This window comes from Microcebus murinus, chromosome 11, assembly GCF_040939455.1.
Source record: "Microcebus murinus isolate Inina chromosome 11, M.murinus_Inina_mat1.0, whole genome shotgun sequence".
Lineage (NCBI taxonomy): Eukaryota > Metazoa > Chordata > Mammalia > Primates > Cheirogaleidae > Microcebus > Microcebus murinus.
Genome location: NC_134114.1, coordinates 93,074,935 through 93,094,791, shown reverse-complemented (window position 1 = coordinate 93,094,791; position 19,857 = coordinate 93,074,935). Strand labels below are relative to the sequence as shown.

Genomic DNA, 19,857 nt, shown 5'->3' with positions numbered 1-19,857 from the left:
AGTCATCTTCTCTGACCCTCCCAGATGGAAGTAATGTCAGCTTTCAAAGTGTGGTCTCTGCATAGCGGCATTGTTACCACCGGGGCACTCATTAGGAATGCACGTCCTTGGGCCCCACCCCAGACCTACTGCATCAGGAACTGTGTGAGTGGGGCCCAGAAATCCGTTTTATCATAAGTTATCCTGGTGATTCTGATGCACGATGAAGTTTCAGAGCCACTGCTCTGTATTATCTCCTTACCTCAGGCACACGTCCGTTACAGAACTCCTCACGTGACATTGCATTTGTATGTTTACATAACTGCTGTCTGAGGCTGCGGATAATATTTTATTTAACTAAGACACGAGGCACTTATAGAATTGAATTAAATGAATTAAGTAATTCTTCAAAATGAAATGAATTTTGGTAGCAGTAACAGTATGATAGCAGTTAATATTTATATAGCATTAATCTTCTTAGAAAATCTCATAATTACAAGGCTAGCAATACAGTCATGGCATATTTAAAAGAAAAACACACTCTTCATATATTAATATTAAATAGTATGAGATCTGGCTGATGCCTTAGCCTTTGCATAAAGCAGCAGTCCCCAACCTTTTTGGCACCAGGGACCACTTTCAGGGAAGACAATTTTCCATGATGGGGAGGGTGGAGGGAGGTGGAGCTCAGTCCATGATTCCAGTGTTTGTTCGAGTGAGCGATGGGGAGCAGCTGTAAATACAGATGAAGCTTCTCTGGCTCACCTGCCACTCATCTCCTGCTGTGCCCCCACTTTCTAAGTTTCATGGAAGGCAATTTTACGGCTTGGGCTGGGGGATAGAGATGGGGGACCAGCTCTGACATTTATTAACTCTGTGGTTCTGGACAAATAATTCATTTCATGTCTCTGGGGGTCAGTTTCCTTATCTGTAAAATATAGATAATTATATGAGATAATGTAGTTGAAGTCATTTTGCAAACTGTAAAGTGCTGTTAAATATTTTTGTTTCTTCTCTCTAACCTGTTTTCCATGTGTGCCACTCAGCCCTTCCCTCCTCATCTTCATTCCTGTTAGGATTTTAAGCTCAGCAGATGAAGGTATGAGAACTAACGAAACAGGAAAGAGGGGCCGAGCTGGGACTAGGAAGGAAAGGAAAGATAGCTCAGTCTATCACAGCACATTGCTTGGCTTCTCTTCATTCTATTGTCACCCAAGAGTCTGTGGCCAAGGGCTGACACTGAAAACTTAGCGTCACAAACTACAGAGTTGCTATAGCATAAGACAATCCTACACATCCCAGCCTACACCAGTCAGTTTGTCACCCTGCTGTACAAAACAGCTGGAACATGCATGAGATTGTTAACGACAGTGCATGATTTCTACACTGGGCTCTGGGGATGTCCGGCCACTCTAGATGTTGTTCAGGACTGAAAAGCTTTGGCCCTTATTCCTTAAAATTGGAGCCAGTTGGGTGAATAAACAGACATTACTCAAATGGGAATGAGCCGCAGAAAATGAAAGAACTGACATCCCAAGCACCTTTTCAGGCTAGAGACTATAAAACAACTGAGGTCCCATTGGTTTCCACAAGAAATAATCAGGCTAGCCATCCAAACAACTATGGTGAAATTCGCACAGGGCTCTCTAAAACTCAGGCAGGTATCTCAGCAGGCACACAATAAAAACAATGACAGTAATGTGCACAAGCAAAGTTGGGAGTGAACACAAAGACACACAGCTGAAGCGAGATTATCAGAGCATAATATTTCTCTAAAATGTTGTCCACCTCTCCAAAGGTCTGCCCTTCCAACCCAGGCAGGGATGTCCTGACTTCACGCCCTCCATAACCAATCACGCTCCACGCCCTCTCTGAGGATGTGGCACCAACAGTCCACCCCTTCACTGCTAGCTCGGGTTTCCTCTTTCCTCATTCTCCTCAGGATTTGCGCCCTGCCATCATCCTTTCCTCTTTCCTCCTGTCAGGCACTCAGTATTGGCGTTCTTTCTGATCCTATATAAATAAACAAGCACCCCCACCGCCTCAGGACACTCTGCCTCCCTGACTGAGTATGGCATCTCTGCTATTGGGCTCGTCGGCCATCTTTGTTTGAAAGAACGTCTCTGTTCTTGTTTCCATTCTTCATCTCTGCGTTTGCTCCTCAACCCCCTATGACATGGCTCTGCCCCGCGGCCCTAAAGACACTGTGCTTACTGTGGCCGCTAATGGGTCTTAACTGGGAAATCCAGTGCGTACTTTTCAACTGTTATCTTTATAATGATCTATCTACTACTACTGACTACTCTCTTCTCTACATTCCTTAACCCCTGCTTTCACATTTTGCTCCCTTAGTTTTCTTCCTAGATCTCTGAAAACTTCTTTCCTGTTTCTTTTGTAGAACCTTCTTTTCCCCCCACTATTTCTGCACAGTTCCTTCCTTGGAAGATTCTTCTCTTTCCATATTCCATGTTTTTACAGGTGACCTCAACGACTCCCAGAGTTTCAACCACCACCTCTATAGTACAGATACTTATGACCCATAATTTCATATAGCTGTTCCACTCTGCTCTAAATACATTTCTTTCCACCATGTAGAACATTAGTATAGTTAATGCTATTTTAAATGCATTTGAATTTTGCTCTGGTTCCTTATTTTTTATATTTTCCAAGAGGTTTTTAAAAATAATAATAATAATAAAATTCTTTTATGCTAAGACATTGTTTGTGGTTGGTATTTGGGAACACTCAGTAATTCTTTTTAACCATTTTAGGAGTACACCAAGAACTACTTTGTTGCAATGCTAATGTAATTAATGTAATGTGTAGTCGGGCAAAAGATGAAGGTTCACACTGGTAAAGGGTGGTGAGATCACAGTATCCAATGACCTCCTTCTACTCTGAGAAGTGGACATGGGTGGGGAAGAGACCTAGGTGGCCTGGGAAGACCAGAGGTGACCAAGGGGCCCAGAAGAAGTAAGATTCAATGCAGTGGTTACAAACATGGATTCTAGAGCCAGACTGTCTGCATTATATCCTAATTTCACCATTTTCTAGCTAATTAATCTTAGTTACTTAACTTCTATATATCTGTTTCTTTGTTGGTAAAACAGAGTCATGACTGTACCTACATCAGAGTGTGGCTGTTAAGATTATGAGCTAATAATGTAAAATTATGAATGTAATTAAATGTGACCTACCATCAAGTTAACCTGACAATTCATAATGTGCTTAATTGTTAATATAACACACTATAAACTCCATGAGAACATAGACCAACTATATGTCATTCACCCCAAGCGTAGACCCAAACCTGGCACGCTGTTAATGTTTAATAAATGCCTGTTGAGTAAACTGGCATAAAAGCTAATTGTGATTAAAAGGTAAACAGTTTGTATAAGTAACCTGCATAGTCAATCTAATAAATCCTATGACTATCAGGCAAGCTAAGAATTTCTAGGACCAACTGCAGAGTAAGAGAAGGCCAAATCCAAAACATCTGGCAATTGCTCATTTTTCTTGGAAATCACTTTCTCCAGAAGGTTGCTCTCTACCTTCTATGGCAGAAGTGTCCAGCCCAAGATTTGGAGCCTGGGAACATGGGTTCTCGTCCTAGGGTCTAACCCCAGCTCCGGGACATCAACATATCATTCATCTCTCTGGATTAGATGAGCTGTAATTCGTTTCCTGGCGGGTGTTAAGAAAACAAGATAACACACATGGCATACGATGCTAGAACACGGTGTGAGGTTTCTGATGACGCAGGGCTGGAGAAGGGAAGAATGAGACGCGATTTAGATCGAAAGACAGGATATTACAAAAAGAACACTGCAAAAAGGTGGGGCATTCTGAACAGTTGCTAAAAGTAGATCATATTGAAAAACACTAAGAAAAATTTTAATATAGATAAGAGCAGGGCGACTGCTAGGAAGGGCAGGGCTGATGGACAGGGACAGGGACAGTGATGGACAGGAACAGTAAAGAAGGGACTGAGGCACCCAGAGGCCACATGGAAGTCATGTGTCCTTTGGGCAGGAGCAGAAGGAAATATAACAGGATCTATCTTACTCTTGTAGATTCCTTGCCAGAGAGGAAGGGCACGCTGGGTTCTCTGCACCTTGATGTCTCTATACCCTTTTTCAGACCTAAAGTTAGGTCAAAGCTCTATTCTTTGCCTGCCCGACTCCTTGCCTGGGCCCACTTGATGGGCTGCACATCCCCTTGCTCAAGGCCTCCCAGTGCTGTGAGATGTCAAAACACAGCAAAATCTAGGGAAGTGTCCATGGACTGACCTGAGTAAAAAGTGATGAATACAAAAAGAGAAGATATTTTAGTGAAAATGATGTACAGTCTGTGGGATGGAAAATGTGAAAACTCACTGAAAGTGAGATTAGCTTGCCATAAGAATTTTTTCTATCACTCAGAGGTTCAAGCACCTTAGGAAAATAAACCCACATAATTTCATGATATTACTGTAAGTTGCAAGGGCTTGGATCAAAGAGGATAGTAAAGTGGAAAGACACTTTTTTATTTTGATCTTATTTGACCTGAACAAAAAATAGGCTTGCAATTGCCAAAAAGCAATGTCAACTTTCATTAAATTTGTAGTCAGAGTAATTCAGAAAGGCAACAAAAATTCCTATGCAGAGAAATAAAATATTTCACTGCTTCTGTTTGTGTGTATGTGTATATATGTGTATGTGTATATATTTGCATGTATATATATATATATATGTAGCTACATGTATATGGGAATGTATATGTATACGGGTATACATATGTGTATGTATGTGTTTATGCATATACATTTGTTTACATAATACTGTGTGTGTATATATATATATATATAAATTTTCATGTTTTTTCCATAAAATCCAGAGTAATAAGTAGAGATGATTATTATCATTTTATAGATGAGTAAGATGAGGTACAGTAAAATGAAGAGATTTACTTAGATTCTTTTAGCTGATTTTATTTATTTATTTACAACGTAGACCAATTCCCTTACTTCCAAACAGCAATCTGTAATTGCTTCAGTGCCAGCTGGCGCTGGTGACGGGGGAGGTGACTGTCCAGGGATGCTTCTACTCAACTACGCTGCTCCACAGGGAAGAGGTGTGTGGCCGAACCGTCCTGACTTCCGGCCCGGGCCCTGACACTCACAACCTTGTGAGGGCCACACAACCACCCTAAGCCTCAATTTTCTCATCTGCCAAACAGAGTAACAATCAAGCCTGCCTCACAGCGCTGACGTGAGGCTTGGACAAGGCAACTGCTTGGGGGGGCTCCGCTCAGCAGGGGGCACGGCCAGCACTCAAGGACGGGGCTGGAGCGAAGCTCTCCTATGGGTCCAGGGCTCCTTCCCCCTCTGCTTTATTCAGTCCTGTGTGTGACACTGTTTTTGAGAATGGTCAACTGGCCTTTCTTAATAAAATAAATCCACCATAGCTCCTAAGAATTCCAGAGGGTTTTTGCTTTTAAGACAGAAGGATCTGGCTCCCACAGCAATGAGAGAGAGAAATCTGTAAACCCCCTTGCAGCGACAGAGAGGCCCTGCTTTGACTTTTGTGTTAGGTGTCGTCATCTCTCCCTCACAGACCGCAGTGACTGCGCGAGGGGCTGCCCTTTCAGATGGCAGCGTTACAAGAATGTACAGTTTAAACTTCGCATTTTGCAAAGGACCTGCATTAATTTTGAGTCTGGGAAATTTCAAAATAATTCAGTTACCATGTTTTGTCTCATTAGGTAAAGGCACAAAAGTTTTAAGTTGTTTTTTCTACCAATATACAGCTTGTGTTTTAATTAAAACAAGAACTAGGCTCATGACCAGAGGGAAAAACCATGAAATAGAAAGCCTAGACTACGTAAGAGGGCCATGGCTGGAGAGTAAGAAGAGGAGTTTTACACACGGGCATCTTTTTTGTAAACGTCTTTTCCAAATGTAATGTGTACTGTCCTCCCCCCTCCACCACTTAACCAGGAAAGAGGCTTAAGGGCTGTCAGAGATGGAGGTTTATGGAATCCTAAAAATAAAAGCACGTTCATGGGAAACTACATTTCTTTTTATGTCAGTGAATTAGCACATTGGAAACATCTTCCTTTTTCAATTTTAGCATTTAAATAATCTCCATTTAATCCTTAAAGCAGCTGTAACATCCACTGCTCCTAGTTTCCCCAAATAGGCCAAGAGCAATCATTTCAATATTTAGGGGGTTATCTCCAATTCTTTCTCCATGAAGTCATTAAGTAACAACAATATGATTCTGGCATGTTTGAAGTATTAAGCACGTATCATACTGAATTATGATAAAATAAATCTGCTATACTGTAGAGGTTGCCGGTCAAAGTAGAGCTTCTTCAGTTTTAAGTGGATTAAAATAGACCAGGATTTCTCATCCTTCAGTACCACTGACATTTTAGGCTAGACAATTCTTTGTCATAGGGTATTTTCTTGCGCATTGTGTGATTTTTTTGCAAGCATCTCTGGTCTCTACCCACTAGATGCTAGTAGCATCTCCCCAGTATGACAACAAAAAATGTCTCCAGATATTGCCAAATATTTCTGGGGTAGGGGTGGGTAAAATTGCCTCTGATGTGAACCACTGCAATAAACTATATTCATCCTGGAGAGGCAGTCAAGCATTGTGGCTAAAAGTGGATATTCTGGAGACAGAGTACTCCTAACTAGCTGAGTGACCCTTAGGTAAGATCTTCATGCTTCAGTTTCCTCATCTATAAAATGAAAGTAATAACAGAACCTTTATAGGATTGTTGTGAAGACTAACCAAGATAGTTCCTGTCCCACAGTAAATGCTCAACAAATGTTTGCCATTATTTATTGCACAATTAATTCTATGCAATTTCATAGAATTTCAATTCTACACAATTTCAAAATCTGATTTAAGTTGAAATGCTCCAAACAATAGAAATGTGTCTAAGGGGAAAGTTTGGGTGCCGTTACACAATTACAGATGGATATCTTTATATTTCAGAGTGGTCAAGTTATAGTTCAACTATTGCATAATCCTTGAGCCTAATTTGCTAAACAGCTTCAGTTATTGCTTAACATATTTTATTATCTTTCAAGTGGAGATTCCTAATTCATCAAAATTATGGGCTGCTGCCAGATGATTCTTCTGTAAATACAACTGCTCTGTTGTATTTAAAAAAAAAAATCTTGACATTATGCCTGGTCTTTTCCCTCGAGTTCTTTCTTCACTGCTGGTCATATAAATATTATTGTATTATTCATTGAAATAATAACAAAGGCTACCATTTTTAAGAGCAACTTACTGTGTGCCAAGCTAAGTGTTTCACATATATTATTTTTTCACTCAATCCTCAAAACAACCTTAAAAGTGAGATGGGTATCTCAGAGAGGTGAAGTTAATATGCTATCCAGCAGGGAAAGGTCAGAACAAGGTAGAAGCCCAGGTTGGCTACCTTCAAAGCCTATGTTCTTAAAGCTTCTGCACAGCCAAGGAAACCATCATTATAGCAAATAGACAACCTACAGAACGGAAGAGAATATTTGCTCTCTGCACTTCCGATAAAGGTCTGATAACAAGAATCTATCTAGAACTCAAAAGAATTAACAAGAAAATATCAAACAACCCCATCAAGAAATGGGCAAAGGAAATGAACAGCAATTTTTCCAAAGAAGACAGAATAATGGCCAGCAAACATATAAAAAAATGCTCAACATCTCTAATCATCAGGGAAATGCAAATCAAAACCATAATGAGATATCACCTAACGCCAGTGAGATTGGCCTCTCTCAAAAAATCCTTAAACAACAAATGCTGGGGAGGATGTGGAGAGACAGGAACACTCTTACACTGCTGGTGGGACTGCAAATTAGTGCAACCTTTGTGGAGAAGAATTTGGAGATACTCCAAAGAGCTAAAAATAGAAATACTATTCAACCCAGCAATAGCATTATTAGGCATCTACCCAAAAAAGCATAAGACATTCTATTATAAAGACATCTGTACTCAAATGTTTATGGCAGCACAATTCACTATTGCAAGGATGTGGAAACAACCCAAGTGCCCGTCAATTCATGAGTGGATTATTAAAACTTGGTATATGTCTACAATGGAATATTACTCAAGAAACGACAGTGAGCTAGCACCACTTATATTATCCTGTATTGAGCTTAAGCCTATTATCTGAAATGAGGTGACACAACATCAGAAGAATGGGCTCCACATGTACTTGCCATCAAATTGGTACTGACTGATTATCACTATGGTGCTCAAAGGGTGGTGGTGTTCGCTAGGGATTCGGGGGTAGGTGGGTAGACCCACATCTGAGGGATGTGGTGAACAGTGTGGAGGGGAAGCGCATACCTCTAACCCTGGCTAGGGAAAGGCAAAGATCATAAAATGCAACCAAAATGTTTGTACTCTCATATTTTCTTGAAATAATAATAAATAAAAAAACCTAAACAACTTGATTATCGAAGCTCAGAGAGCCACTCCTAATCCTAATCCTAACATGCTTTCCCTTTCTACAACACCTTCCATGCTACCCACACACCCGGCTGTATCATTCCCTTTCCTTACTTTCCCCCACTCCATTCAAAATGCCTTGAGGGGAAAGGCCGTAAAAGAGCCATGCTCTGAGCATTTTCAAGTCCAGCGTAGTTATTTAGAGGTAAAGAGACAGACAGGCAGGTACCATGAGAAGAAACTCACTTCACATTGGTTTTAACAAGGACTAATGAAAATTATCTGGAAGCAAAAACAGAGAAGTGTTGAATTCACATTTCTCTGGTACAAAACAAAAAAAAAAGAGAGACTCATCCAAGGTTGTGTAAAATAGGTGACTCATCAAACTCATCCCAGTAATTCAATTCTTGTGCATAGTATGCATATTGTACTTCAAGGTACGGAGTACAATAGAGGAATAAAACTGCCTCCAGAGACATGTTAACATAAGCTCATCATTTTGAGACAGTTTCAAAGTGGTGACTTTGAGTGGTGACCCAAAGCTTCAGCCCTAAGAGATCAATGGAAGTATGAGCTTGGATGTCCAGGAAAGAGAAGTTATGTGGCTAGTTCAGAAACAGCAATGTTCTTAGCACATACCTGAGAGTCAGCCAGTCTTGCTGGGGCACTAGAGGCCAGCTTGTTTGCTGGTATGGTAGAATTGTGCAGCCCAGGATGAGTCGCACACAGCTCTAAGCACGGCACACATAGACAATTCATTATGAGCAGCCTTGAGTTAAGCCGCGGGAAGTTTGTGAATGTTACGGGAACCAAGAGACTCATCAGCCCACAGCATCACAGAATTAAGTGGGACCTCAGAGGTCAGCTGATCGTCCTTATCAATGCACGAATATTCCTCAATATTCCCGTGCCCAATCTGTGCTTTGATACCTACAGTGGCTGGAAGGATTCTCTTTATTACTCATCAGTTAGTAAGTGCCAACTTGGCTGTTCTTTACTCTGTGTCCTTGTGAACTCTAGAGAATGCTGGCTGTGGAATAGCCAGCCATACAAAAGAACTGGGAATTAACCCTATGATAGTGCCTACTGTATGCAGGCATTTTATAGTGCACTCAATCAATAATTTTGACAAGGTTGGGACAGATTAGGAATGAAAGGCTCGGTGAAGTTAAATGCCTTGCCTTCCCAAACTCACACACTTAGGTGGGATTCACTTCTTAGCCCAGGAGACCCCCAAAACAACACTTTGACTGCTCCATAGGATTTCTGCTGTCATTTTCTAAATGTACTTGGGAGAGTTGAGGATATACAGACTCTAATGGAGAAAGCAGGCCATGAAGTTAAAGGCAGAATATTTTGAAAGTATTGCTTGCAAGTAGTAATACTTACAGATATGTCATCACTAAAGTCAATTTCATCCAAATCAAGATATTCAGGGGCTTCCATTATTCTTCTTTGCACATTTTGAGTAAAGTCAAATACTTATAAATTCCTAGACAAGACAGGAGCAGAAAAGAAGGGAAAAAAAGTTAGCTGTCTTATAACCAAAAAAAGTATCTATTTTTAAACAAACAAAATCAAAAAGGCTATGGGTGCTCATGTTGCTGTGGAGCACACTTCCTCTCTTTGTATGTCCCCAGCCAGGTTTTCCAGAAGCTGTGAGCACAGCATCTCCATGGTCCCCTGCGAGCACCATGGGCACCATGGTCCTTCGCTTCACTTGGTTTGTGCCTGTTGGTCTTTGCCAGAGAAGTGAATTAGAATTTCCCGCATGATCAATATTAGGATCCACAGCCAACCCTCACCACATCCTGGTGAAAGTAGGGGCCTCAGGGCTGGGGAGCCAGCCTGGACATCTTAGGAAAACCATATTCGAATGTGTCCTATGGGCGTATCCTTGGGTGCTCTGAAGGGAGCAATTAATACTGGATCTCTGCAGGAATCGTGAGACAGATACCAAATAACCAAGAGTAATGTATATTTTAGCCTTTGTAGTACAACCTCCAGTTTACCCTTCAAAGAAAGAAAGAAAGAAAGAGGCTCTAAGCACAAATTGAAACCACAGAGTTACTGCATCGCCCTCTGCTTCAAACAGCTCTGCCTGACTGAGCCAGAGTGACCTGCCACAGGCCCCAGAGTGTCTTCAGTCAGCGCTGGCCTCGGGGCTGCCTGGGGCAATCCTTTATGTCTGTCAAGCTCAGATACGTCACCTACCACTTCATTTTCTCATCACTTATCACCATCGCCATTGGCCGTGGCAGCGGCTCCTACAGATGTCGGGAACAGAAATACAGACCTCCTGACAGGGCCTTGGTGTGCAGTTACCTTCTGCTGAGCCAACTCTCAGATGTGGAAGTAAGATTCCGTTTCCTGCAACTTGTCTTTCTCATTATAAAAATTGTCTCATGTACCCAGACTTGAGTATCTGGAATAATTCATTTTGCCCTCTTTCTGTTCTCTAATCAAGATGTGCCCTGCTGAACAGTAAGGAGTGCATTGCTGGGAAGTGAAAATACAGCATGCTGGTGAAAATGGGCTTCCCAAGAAGCCCATAGAAGATCAAGAGTGTAAAAAGACATATTTTTTAAAAGAGAACTCTTATTCTGAAGGCATTGTTTTCTCATTTTGAGCTGTTTCCTTTTTTAAAGCTACACAAACAGTGTAATTATGATAAACAGAAAAACAAAAAATCACTCACCATACCATACCTCAAACCCATCATCTGATTTAATTTTCCATGTTTCCTCTCGTTCTCCTCCCATATGCGTATACCATTTTTACATAGTCTTAATTATAGTAGATACAGAGTCTATCCAAAAAGGATTAGGATGCTAATTCCATGCTCAAATGAGATTATCCACTTAGAATAAACATTAAAAATTCCTCTAAAATCACTGTAAGGTTTAAAATGAAAACAAAACCAATTTGTATTTGTAAAAATTTTAAAAGCAGAAATTGTATTGTTTATAAAAATATAAAATTGTATTGTTTATAAAAACATAAAAATAGGGTTTCAAGCAAATTGCTTGGTATAAAAATATGTCACTTTTCTCACTAATCCATACAGAGCTTTTCAGAGGAAAACATATACACTCATACTCGCAGATTACTCAAAGTAACGTTTTCTTCCACTCTGACTGATTCAGAGCTAACCCAGACTCTTTGGATTTCCATGCAACAGCTAACAGACTTTCTTCCAATCCCATTTCTTTTCTCTAAATCTGCATTCCATGATGAATTGTTGAATTTCCTCCCGTGGCCTTGGTGAACGACACAAAGATGGTGTTGGGTGTCAGGATGTGATATAAACACTTATCACAGACAAACACAGTATCAGCAGGCACGTGGATATACGGGGAAATGAAGCAGAAAAACATACATCAGAGCGGGGACTGAGTGAATCTTTAAACATATGGAAATAGAAAATGCAGGAGAACACATCTTAACTGAGCAAATTAACAAGCAAGCACTGCTGCCCTGTTTGAGGTGCAGGGACAATGCGGAGAGCAGTACCTGTACAGAGCAAGATCCAGTTGGGTGCAGCCACTCTAACAGAACATAACCGACGGGTACTGCAGATCGTGACATTAAAGCGGAAATATTAATATATTAATATTAATATATTTGCACTTTGAGGCTGGTAATGAGATTCTTGATTCCATAGGCCAGAACACAAGAGTTAACAACAGCTGTGGCCCACCACGGAAAGCTCTGGGCACCGGTCACGGCTATCGCTATGGGATGGATGGCCCAGCCTTCCCCAAGGCCTCTGGAGCCGTCCTGCACTTCCTAGGGGGCCTTCACATGCAACCCTCTCCTCAAAGATGTCTTTTTCTATATATGAATATTCCTTTTGCCTGGTTTCAATGCTTCTCTCTTTCAGGGTGCCACTTTGAGAGTATTTATATTCTTACTTAAAATGCGCAGTAATCCCCATGGTTCACCAACCCTGGTTACGTTCTCAACATTAACTAACTGCTTCTTCTTTTCCTTTTTCTTTCTTTCTTTTTTTTTTTTTGAAACGGGGTCCCACTCTGTCATCCAGGCTGGAGTGCAGTGGTACCCATCATAGCTCACTGTAGCCTTGAACTCCTGGGCTCAAGCAATCCTCCTGCCTCAGCGTCCTGAGCAGCTGGGACTACAGGCACACGCCACCACACTCGGCTATTAGTCACTTCTTTATGGGCAAGGGTGAGTCCATAGTTGTCCCAGTGGTCACTACAATGCCTCCTCACTCATCTGCCCTTCCGCGGAGCTCTTGGCACCTTCAGGCACTCTCTTTTGAGGAATTAGGGACAAGATGGGAAGCATGAGGTCAGGTCAGAGCAGCTGCTACAAATAACCAAACATGATAGGGAAACTGGTCACTTTGCTCATCCTGCTCCTGCCACCTCTGCCCCACACACCGATCCGCAGCGGAAGCCGGTGAGCACGTGTTCAGAAGGACGCACGCAAGCTCCGACAGAAGGCCCAGACACACAGGCACACGCCGGGCGCCCTGGGCTGAATCTGGCCCACAGATGTGATTTGTCTGGCCCTAGCAGTGTTTAAAAAAATCACATCAATTGCCAACTTGTAGACCTTGGGTGATTTCACATAAAATTCTGGATTTCTGACTTCACTTAAAAAGTATCTGAAGCTCTGGCAACACAGGTCTGCATTCCCATGGCGACAACGGCTGGAGCTGAGCAGTGGCTGCTTCTACCTGTCCTTGGGGGTGTGTGGCCCCCTGTCCCCAGACCCCGCCCAGGCTGCTCTGCTCAAGGACACGCCCCGCTGGCTGCGGGGCATTCCAGTGCCTGACCCTTCAGGGGAATCCGGCATTAAATAATAAGTACAACACCCCCGCCCCATTTTTTATTGGTGCCTGCTGCCAAAAAGTGTTGACTTCATTTGTATTCTAAGATTGTTTTAAATTCTCGTACCACAACAGCAACAAAATAAAATTTCTTACAAATAAACTACTGGCGTGTCACAAGTTGTGCTTTCACAGAGTCTCCATTTTATCTCTTAGTACTAGAGAAAGAAAACCTTCCCAAACACAATAAAATGTTACGAGGTGGGGATTATGTTTCCTTCACTCCACAACTGGAGGAAGGAAGGGGCCTTGCTTGTTGTGATGAGCGTGGGTCTACATGGTGACACCCCTTCGCCGTGGCTAGAGGGGAAGCTATCCGCCGTCCGCCCAGACCAGCCGCTTGGAGGCAAGAGGGTCAACCCCACTCAGGCCAACGAGAGTGGGTTTACACCTACGTAAAAATATTTTTCAGGTTCTCCAGTGAGGGCAGTGCAGCTGAAAATCCTCTGCGTGAGACTTTTATTGCAGTGCGTCACAGCTGGCCCTGGGTCCCTTTTGGATCGCAGGACCCAGTCATTCGTAAACCTGTGCTCCGCCCCATGCCGTGGGCCCTGACCCTACAAGCTGCAGTCGCTTGTCCCGGGTTCTCTGAGGTCTCTGAAAGGCTTTCTTTTTTATATAAACCCCTGTCCCCCGGTGCACCTCTCTCTTAAGATCTGTCCACCTTAAGTACCGTCGACTCACTGAAATCATCCCATTTCAGGCTCAACTGGGCTTTAGTTTCTCTTCACTGACATTGGCAATTTGTAATTTGTTATTTACTCAGGCAGGTGTGTTGTGTGCTCAACTTATTTTTTTTTGCAAGTGGGGAGAGGGGAGATGCAGGTTGGGCAGGGAGTGAGAGAGGACAGAAAGATAAGGTGAACAGTTTTCAATGCTGTAGTTCTCCCAGTTTGGGTAGGAAAAATAACAGGGAGGGAAAGAAGAAAAATATTAAAATATTAGAATGTGGGAACCCAGGGCCAGGTTGCCAAGACCTGTGTGCTGTGCAGAAGCTGCTGACGACACCCGGCCCCCTTCTTTGGATGTGCCCAAGGCCCTGGTAAGGAAAAACCTTACCCAACCCCCAAATTGATGCCCAGCTTTTAGAGATAAACAACAACAACAACAACAAAACCCGGTGTAAATACATACACAATGTTTGTAGGACTTTTCCTACTCTCATGGAGTTTTGATAAGCTGCCAAGTACAGAAGTCACTCCAGTGCCTGTTAAAGTGTGTGTGAGGGGCATGCACCCCTAATGGGTCAATCAACACCATGTCACCTTCTCAGGAGTGACCTCAGTGGTGGCCTAACTGCTTCCTTCAAGGGAAGATTCGATTTGGGAAAGAAAGCAAAGTAACAGAGAGTCAAATTGGATATTAAAAAATAGATAAGCGATTTGAAAAATCGCCTCCCCCCACTCCAGTATTATGATTTTCGGGTGATATTTTAAATTTTTTGTGTGTGTGACTTGAAAACTGACTTTGAAAATAATTCCAAATGAAGACTTCCAAAAATCTGTTGCATAATGGCAGCATCCCTGGAAAAAGCTTAGAGTGGCCAACAAAATTTCTATGGGAAAGTACATTCATTTGAACGTACACATTCTGGTGTGCTTGGCTCATAAAAGGCTCATTGATTTGTGACTACAGTCAAATATCACATAAATTGCTCTACTGAATTTTTTTATATATATAAATGTACTGCCTCACTCCATTTTACAAGGAGTCAGCATGGACTCATTCTGAAGGCTCGTGTTACCCAGATTTCTCCTTTCCTGCCAAAGTCACTATAGCCACGTTTACCAGCACATTACGAGGCCTGGTCCTTAAAAATAAGCTGGACTTGTCAAATTAAATGAGCAGAGTACATTTGGTGATGCGGTGACTTCAATCGATTTGCATTACAACTTATTTCTTTACTCTTTAATCCACCAACACTTGGGAAAACATAGCGGCTACCTACAGCCCTACGCGTGTGCGTGTTCACGCGTGCGTGCACGAACACACACACACACACACACACACACACACACACACACACGCCTGCCAAATTTGTACTGGGATAAATTTTCAATTTGAAAGCCTGCACACAGATGCTGGGCTTACTTTCTTGAGCTCCAAATAATCACAAAGTAAGTACTGGAAGGTTTGGGTGGAAATGCTGTCCCCAGTTGGCTCAGTAGCTTGGCGGGCAAGGAAGCAACTCATTCCAAATGTTGGATTCAGTTTCTTTCACTCTTTGATTCAACAGTGGCCAGAAGCATGGCAGTCACTAAATGCCTAATCTTGAAGCAGAAAGATGATAGAGGCAAGAAATTTCTGCTGGAAAGGGGCAACAGAAGGAGAGCCAAGAAGTACACACAAGGAAAAAGCGGCAAAGCCACAAGAAGCCCTGTAGATTTTATCCACTTCTTCACTTACGGAATATTCTGGATGTACATGTGGGTTAAGACCTACAGTACTCTCCGTGCCAGCAGGGAACACACAGTGCGAGGGGAGACAAACAAGAAAATAAGCCATGACCGTATCATGTGCTACTGGCCAAGACAGACATACACAGCGGCCCCGGACACCTGACCCAGACCTGGGGGGAGGGAAGTCTGCCTGGCGACGCTGAGGGAGCGGCAGGGGCAGGAGGGCGGGCTCCCCCTGGAGGGCGGGCTCCCCCTGGAGGGCGGGCTTCAGCAGTGCCCCCGGCACAGGCCAGGGACAGGAGGGGACAATTCTGAAGTAGAAAGTCCAGAAAGATGGGTAACATTGATCTAGCATCTATTGCTGTATTTTTGCTTCTAAAGAGGAGTCTTCAAGAGTGAGGGCCAGGATGGGGTGACAAATAGGGGTGGTCGGGGGAGTATTTCAAAAGCCAGAGTGTGAACAGAGCACATCTTCTTGGAATATCAAGGTTCTGGGATGTTTGTAAAAATCCAAGTGAATGTTCGATATCAAACAAGAGACTTCAATCTAACACACTGAGCCAGCTCCAGCTCCTGGCATGGGGTTCCTGTATTTCCTCCTTGCTGTTCCGAGGGAGACATCCACAGAAAAATTTGTGAGGAAAACTGAAGCAGGATTTAGGATTGGGAGCTATTACATATACTCTCTCACTACTTTGTCTCGTGAAGAACAAATGTCTTTCTAATCGCCTTTGTGGAGATAAGGAAACCGAGGCTCAGAGAGGTTCTGTCATTGCCTCATAGACACACAGCCAGGGCTTCTAACTTTAAGTCTAGTACTTTCCCCTCTTATTTCAACTTGCCAAAACCTCAATGGTAAAGCAACACTGTATTTGTGTCAAACATTTTTTCAAATCACCTTCAATATATATATATTTTTATCTAACTTTATTTATTGCAACTCTGTGAGGGAGGCGGAGGGTATGCATCATGACTTGTGAGTTGCAATCATATCTTTCCTATACGACAGATGGCAAAACTCAGGAATATTCTGGCCAAGGTTATGCACTACTAAGGTTATGCACTACTTTTTTTTTTTTACACATGCAAAATTTTATTTTTAAAATTCACCTTCACTACCAATTTAAGATGTCTGGGGAAGCTTTTCCATCCCTCACCCAAAGAGTTAGAGGCAAAGCCAGCTAACACAACTCACTTTCTGCTAACAAGTCTACAGCTCTTCTGATGTGCCCCAGAGTGCTCTGAACCATGGTATGTCTTTGAACCATTTAGATCAACATTCCGTAGACATCCTTGGTCCCGAATTGTATTGCTCAGGTGTTCATGAACCATAATTCCAAATGAATTACTCTTCTTTTCACCGGAATCTAAATAGAAATGGTAGGCATGATCATCATTACAGAAAAGTGTATAGACCTTTGTGCACCCAACATAACTTACCCACAGGTATCCCTGAACTCGTCTATAAAACATTGTGTTTCATAGCCACTTGGTTTAATATTTCCACTTGGTCTTCAAAGAAAACTCACTGCAACCTTAAACTCCTAGGCTCAAGCAATCCTCATGCTTCAGCCTCCTGAGTAGCCAGGACTACAGGTGAGTGAGTACCATAACGTCTGGCTAATTTTTCTATTTCTTTGTAAAGATGGGGTCTCGCTCTTGCTCAGGCTAGTCTTGAACACCTGGCCTCATTTGTCTTATTAAAATGGCAAGGAAGATGGCAGTGTACTAGAAAACCTCATGCTAGAGATCAGGATTTCTCTGACAAATCTCTCTAAAGGGTTGGTCCTTTTGTAGTTTTGAGCCCTGATTTATAGTTTAAAATTCCTGCAAATGATTTGAGTGTCATTTTATGATTTCTGAAATCCAAATACTGAGAATGAACTCACACTAGAATTTCAGAGCTTGATAAGACCTTAGTTTTTAAGCCTAGGGTAGAAATACATATTTTACATACGTTTTAATCTGTATCTGTGTATGCATATGTGTATGATTTAGAATGAGTTTAACATTTAAAATTCTTTTTAGAAGAAGGAAAGAATCCATGCTCACCGCAGCTATACAAGTGAAGACAAAAGAATATATAACAGAAAAAAAAATACATGCAAACACACAGGCACACAAAAGTTGTGTTGTATGAGTGAGATGTGCAACGTTTGGGGGATGGACACGCTTGAAGCTCTTACTGGGGGGCAGGGGTGAATGGGCAATATATGTAACCTTAACACTTGTACCCCCATAATATGCTAAAACAAAAACAAAACCAAAAACTGACATTTGTTGATTGTTGGCCAGGTCCCAAGCACTCTGCTAGGTAAATAAGTGTATTATCTCATATAAAAAAATAAAAAATAAAAAAAAGTTGTGTTGTGTTCAGTTCTTGGTGCCACTTCTTAAGAAGGCCACAGGTGAACTGGAATGTACCAAGACAGAGTAAAGAAGCCAAGAAAGCCAGTGGCTGGGAAACTCCATCTAGTGCAGAACAGCTAAAGAAATATCTAACTTGCCAAAGAGAAAACTCACTTCTCTCTCTCTCTAAGAATACAAGGATCCAGCAGGTAAAAGGAGAATTTGACCTCAGGGTAAATCTTGGAGGAAGAGAAAGGGATGTCGGTTTCAGCAAAGGCTTCCTGATAATGGCATTTCATGTGGGCTTTAACGGAATGGGCCGTGTTGTGATATCATGACCACCCCAGCAAGAAATCGAAATAGAAGTGTGGGCCGGGCCTGGTGGCTGACAACTATAATCCTAGCACTCTGGGAGGCCAAGGCAGGTGGATCATTTGAGCTCAGGAGTTCAAGACCAGCCTGAGCAAGAGCAAGACCCCGTCTCTACTAAAAATAGAAAGAAATTATCTGGACAACTAAAAATATATACATATAAAAAAAATAGCTGGGCATGGTGGCACATGCCTGTAGTCCCAACTACTCAGGAGGCTGAGGCAGAAGGGTTACTTGAGCCCAGGAGTTTGAGGTTGCTGTGAGCGAGGCGGATGCCATGCACTCTAGCCTGCGTAACAGAGTGAGACTCTATCTCAGAAAAAAAAAAAAAAAAGAAAGAAATAGAAGTTTGGAGGGATCCTCCAACAGAGAAACATCAGAATCCTGCATCGTGAAGGAAGATTAGATGACCTTCTGGCTCAAAAGATTCTGTGTGGTCTGAGGTGGCTCAGGAAACACTCCTGAAACCAAATCAGGGCCTTGGAGCAGTCCTGACCAACTCGTGCCCCTCTTCAGGGTGCTACCATGCTCTATTGAACCTCTTTTATCCTCTTTTCGTTTGCCGTCTGACCCCACCAGGAACTTAATTGAAATGTGGAGGTTTAAGGGGGAGGAAAGAAGAGAGACAGAAAAAGAGTTAAAAGTGAAAATATTTTAAAAAGAGAACTAGAATGTTGTTCATTCAGTGAGCATATGATTTATTCTCTGTTGTAGATGAAAACTTATCAATTCCACAAGGACAAAACTATGACCTCATGAGATCCAAACAAAAAGAAAATATCTGGGAGGAAAAAGAAAACATTTCTAGCACTGGGAAGTTGAGCATGGGCTTCAGCCAACCGTATCTTGTACCGGCTTCTGGAAAGGAACTACGGAACAATCTGGGAACTGGATCCTTTACTTGCTTATGTACAGGAAACTATCCAAATCCAAGTTCCAAATTTTTGGCGCACCTGAAGTGGTCATGCTTTATTTTTGATTTTTCAAAGATTATTCCATTTCTACACAAGATTTCTTTGGCAATTATTATTTAGAATGTATGGGACACAGATGACAATCCTGATTGTCTTTTTAGAGAGAAGTAAACACAATAGCAACATGCATGGGAGCACGGAAGACTACATCTTGAGTCAGTTGTTTTGGCTTCATTATGCTCATTTGTGGGGATTAAACTTTGGAGCAATCCTAGACTAGCGGTTCTCAAACTTCAGCACGCATGAAAATCACCCAGAAGGCTTATTAAAATAGATTGCTGGGTCCAACTCCCAGAGTTTCTGATCCAATAGGTCTGGGGTGGGGCCCAAGAATTTGCATCTCTAACAAGTTCCAAGGTGATGCTGATTCTGCTTGTCCCAGAACCACATTTGAGAACCACTACCTAAGATCAATGGCTATTCCCAGCTCTGGATACATCTGCACTTAATTAAAAGATGGTGACCTCTTCCCCACA

The 19,857-nt window shown here is 42.2% G+C and overlaps 1 protein-coding gene across 3 annotated transcripts in view; it reads right to left on the bottom strand.

Annotated features, from left to right (window-relative positions):
* SNCAIP (synuclein alpha interacting protein) overlaps positions 1-19,857 on the bottom strand; it is a 148,395-nt gene that overhangs the window by 68,547 nt on the left and 59,991 nt on the right. For all 3 annotated transcript variants that reach the window (XM_076008316.1, XM_076008313.1, XM_076008315.1), the window contains exon 2: positions 9,819-9,921. In XM_076008316.1, coding sequence (XP_075864431.1) covers positions 9,819-9,875 — 57 coding nt within the window. In that variant the 5' untranslated portion in view covers positions 9,876-9,921. The remainder of the gene's footprint in view (positions 1-9,818; positions 9,922-19,857) is intronic.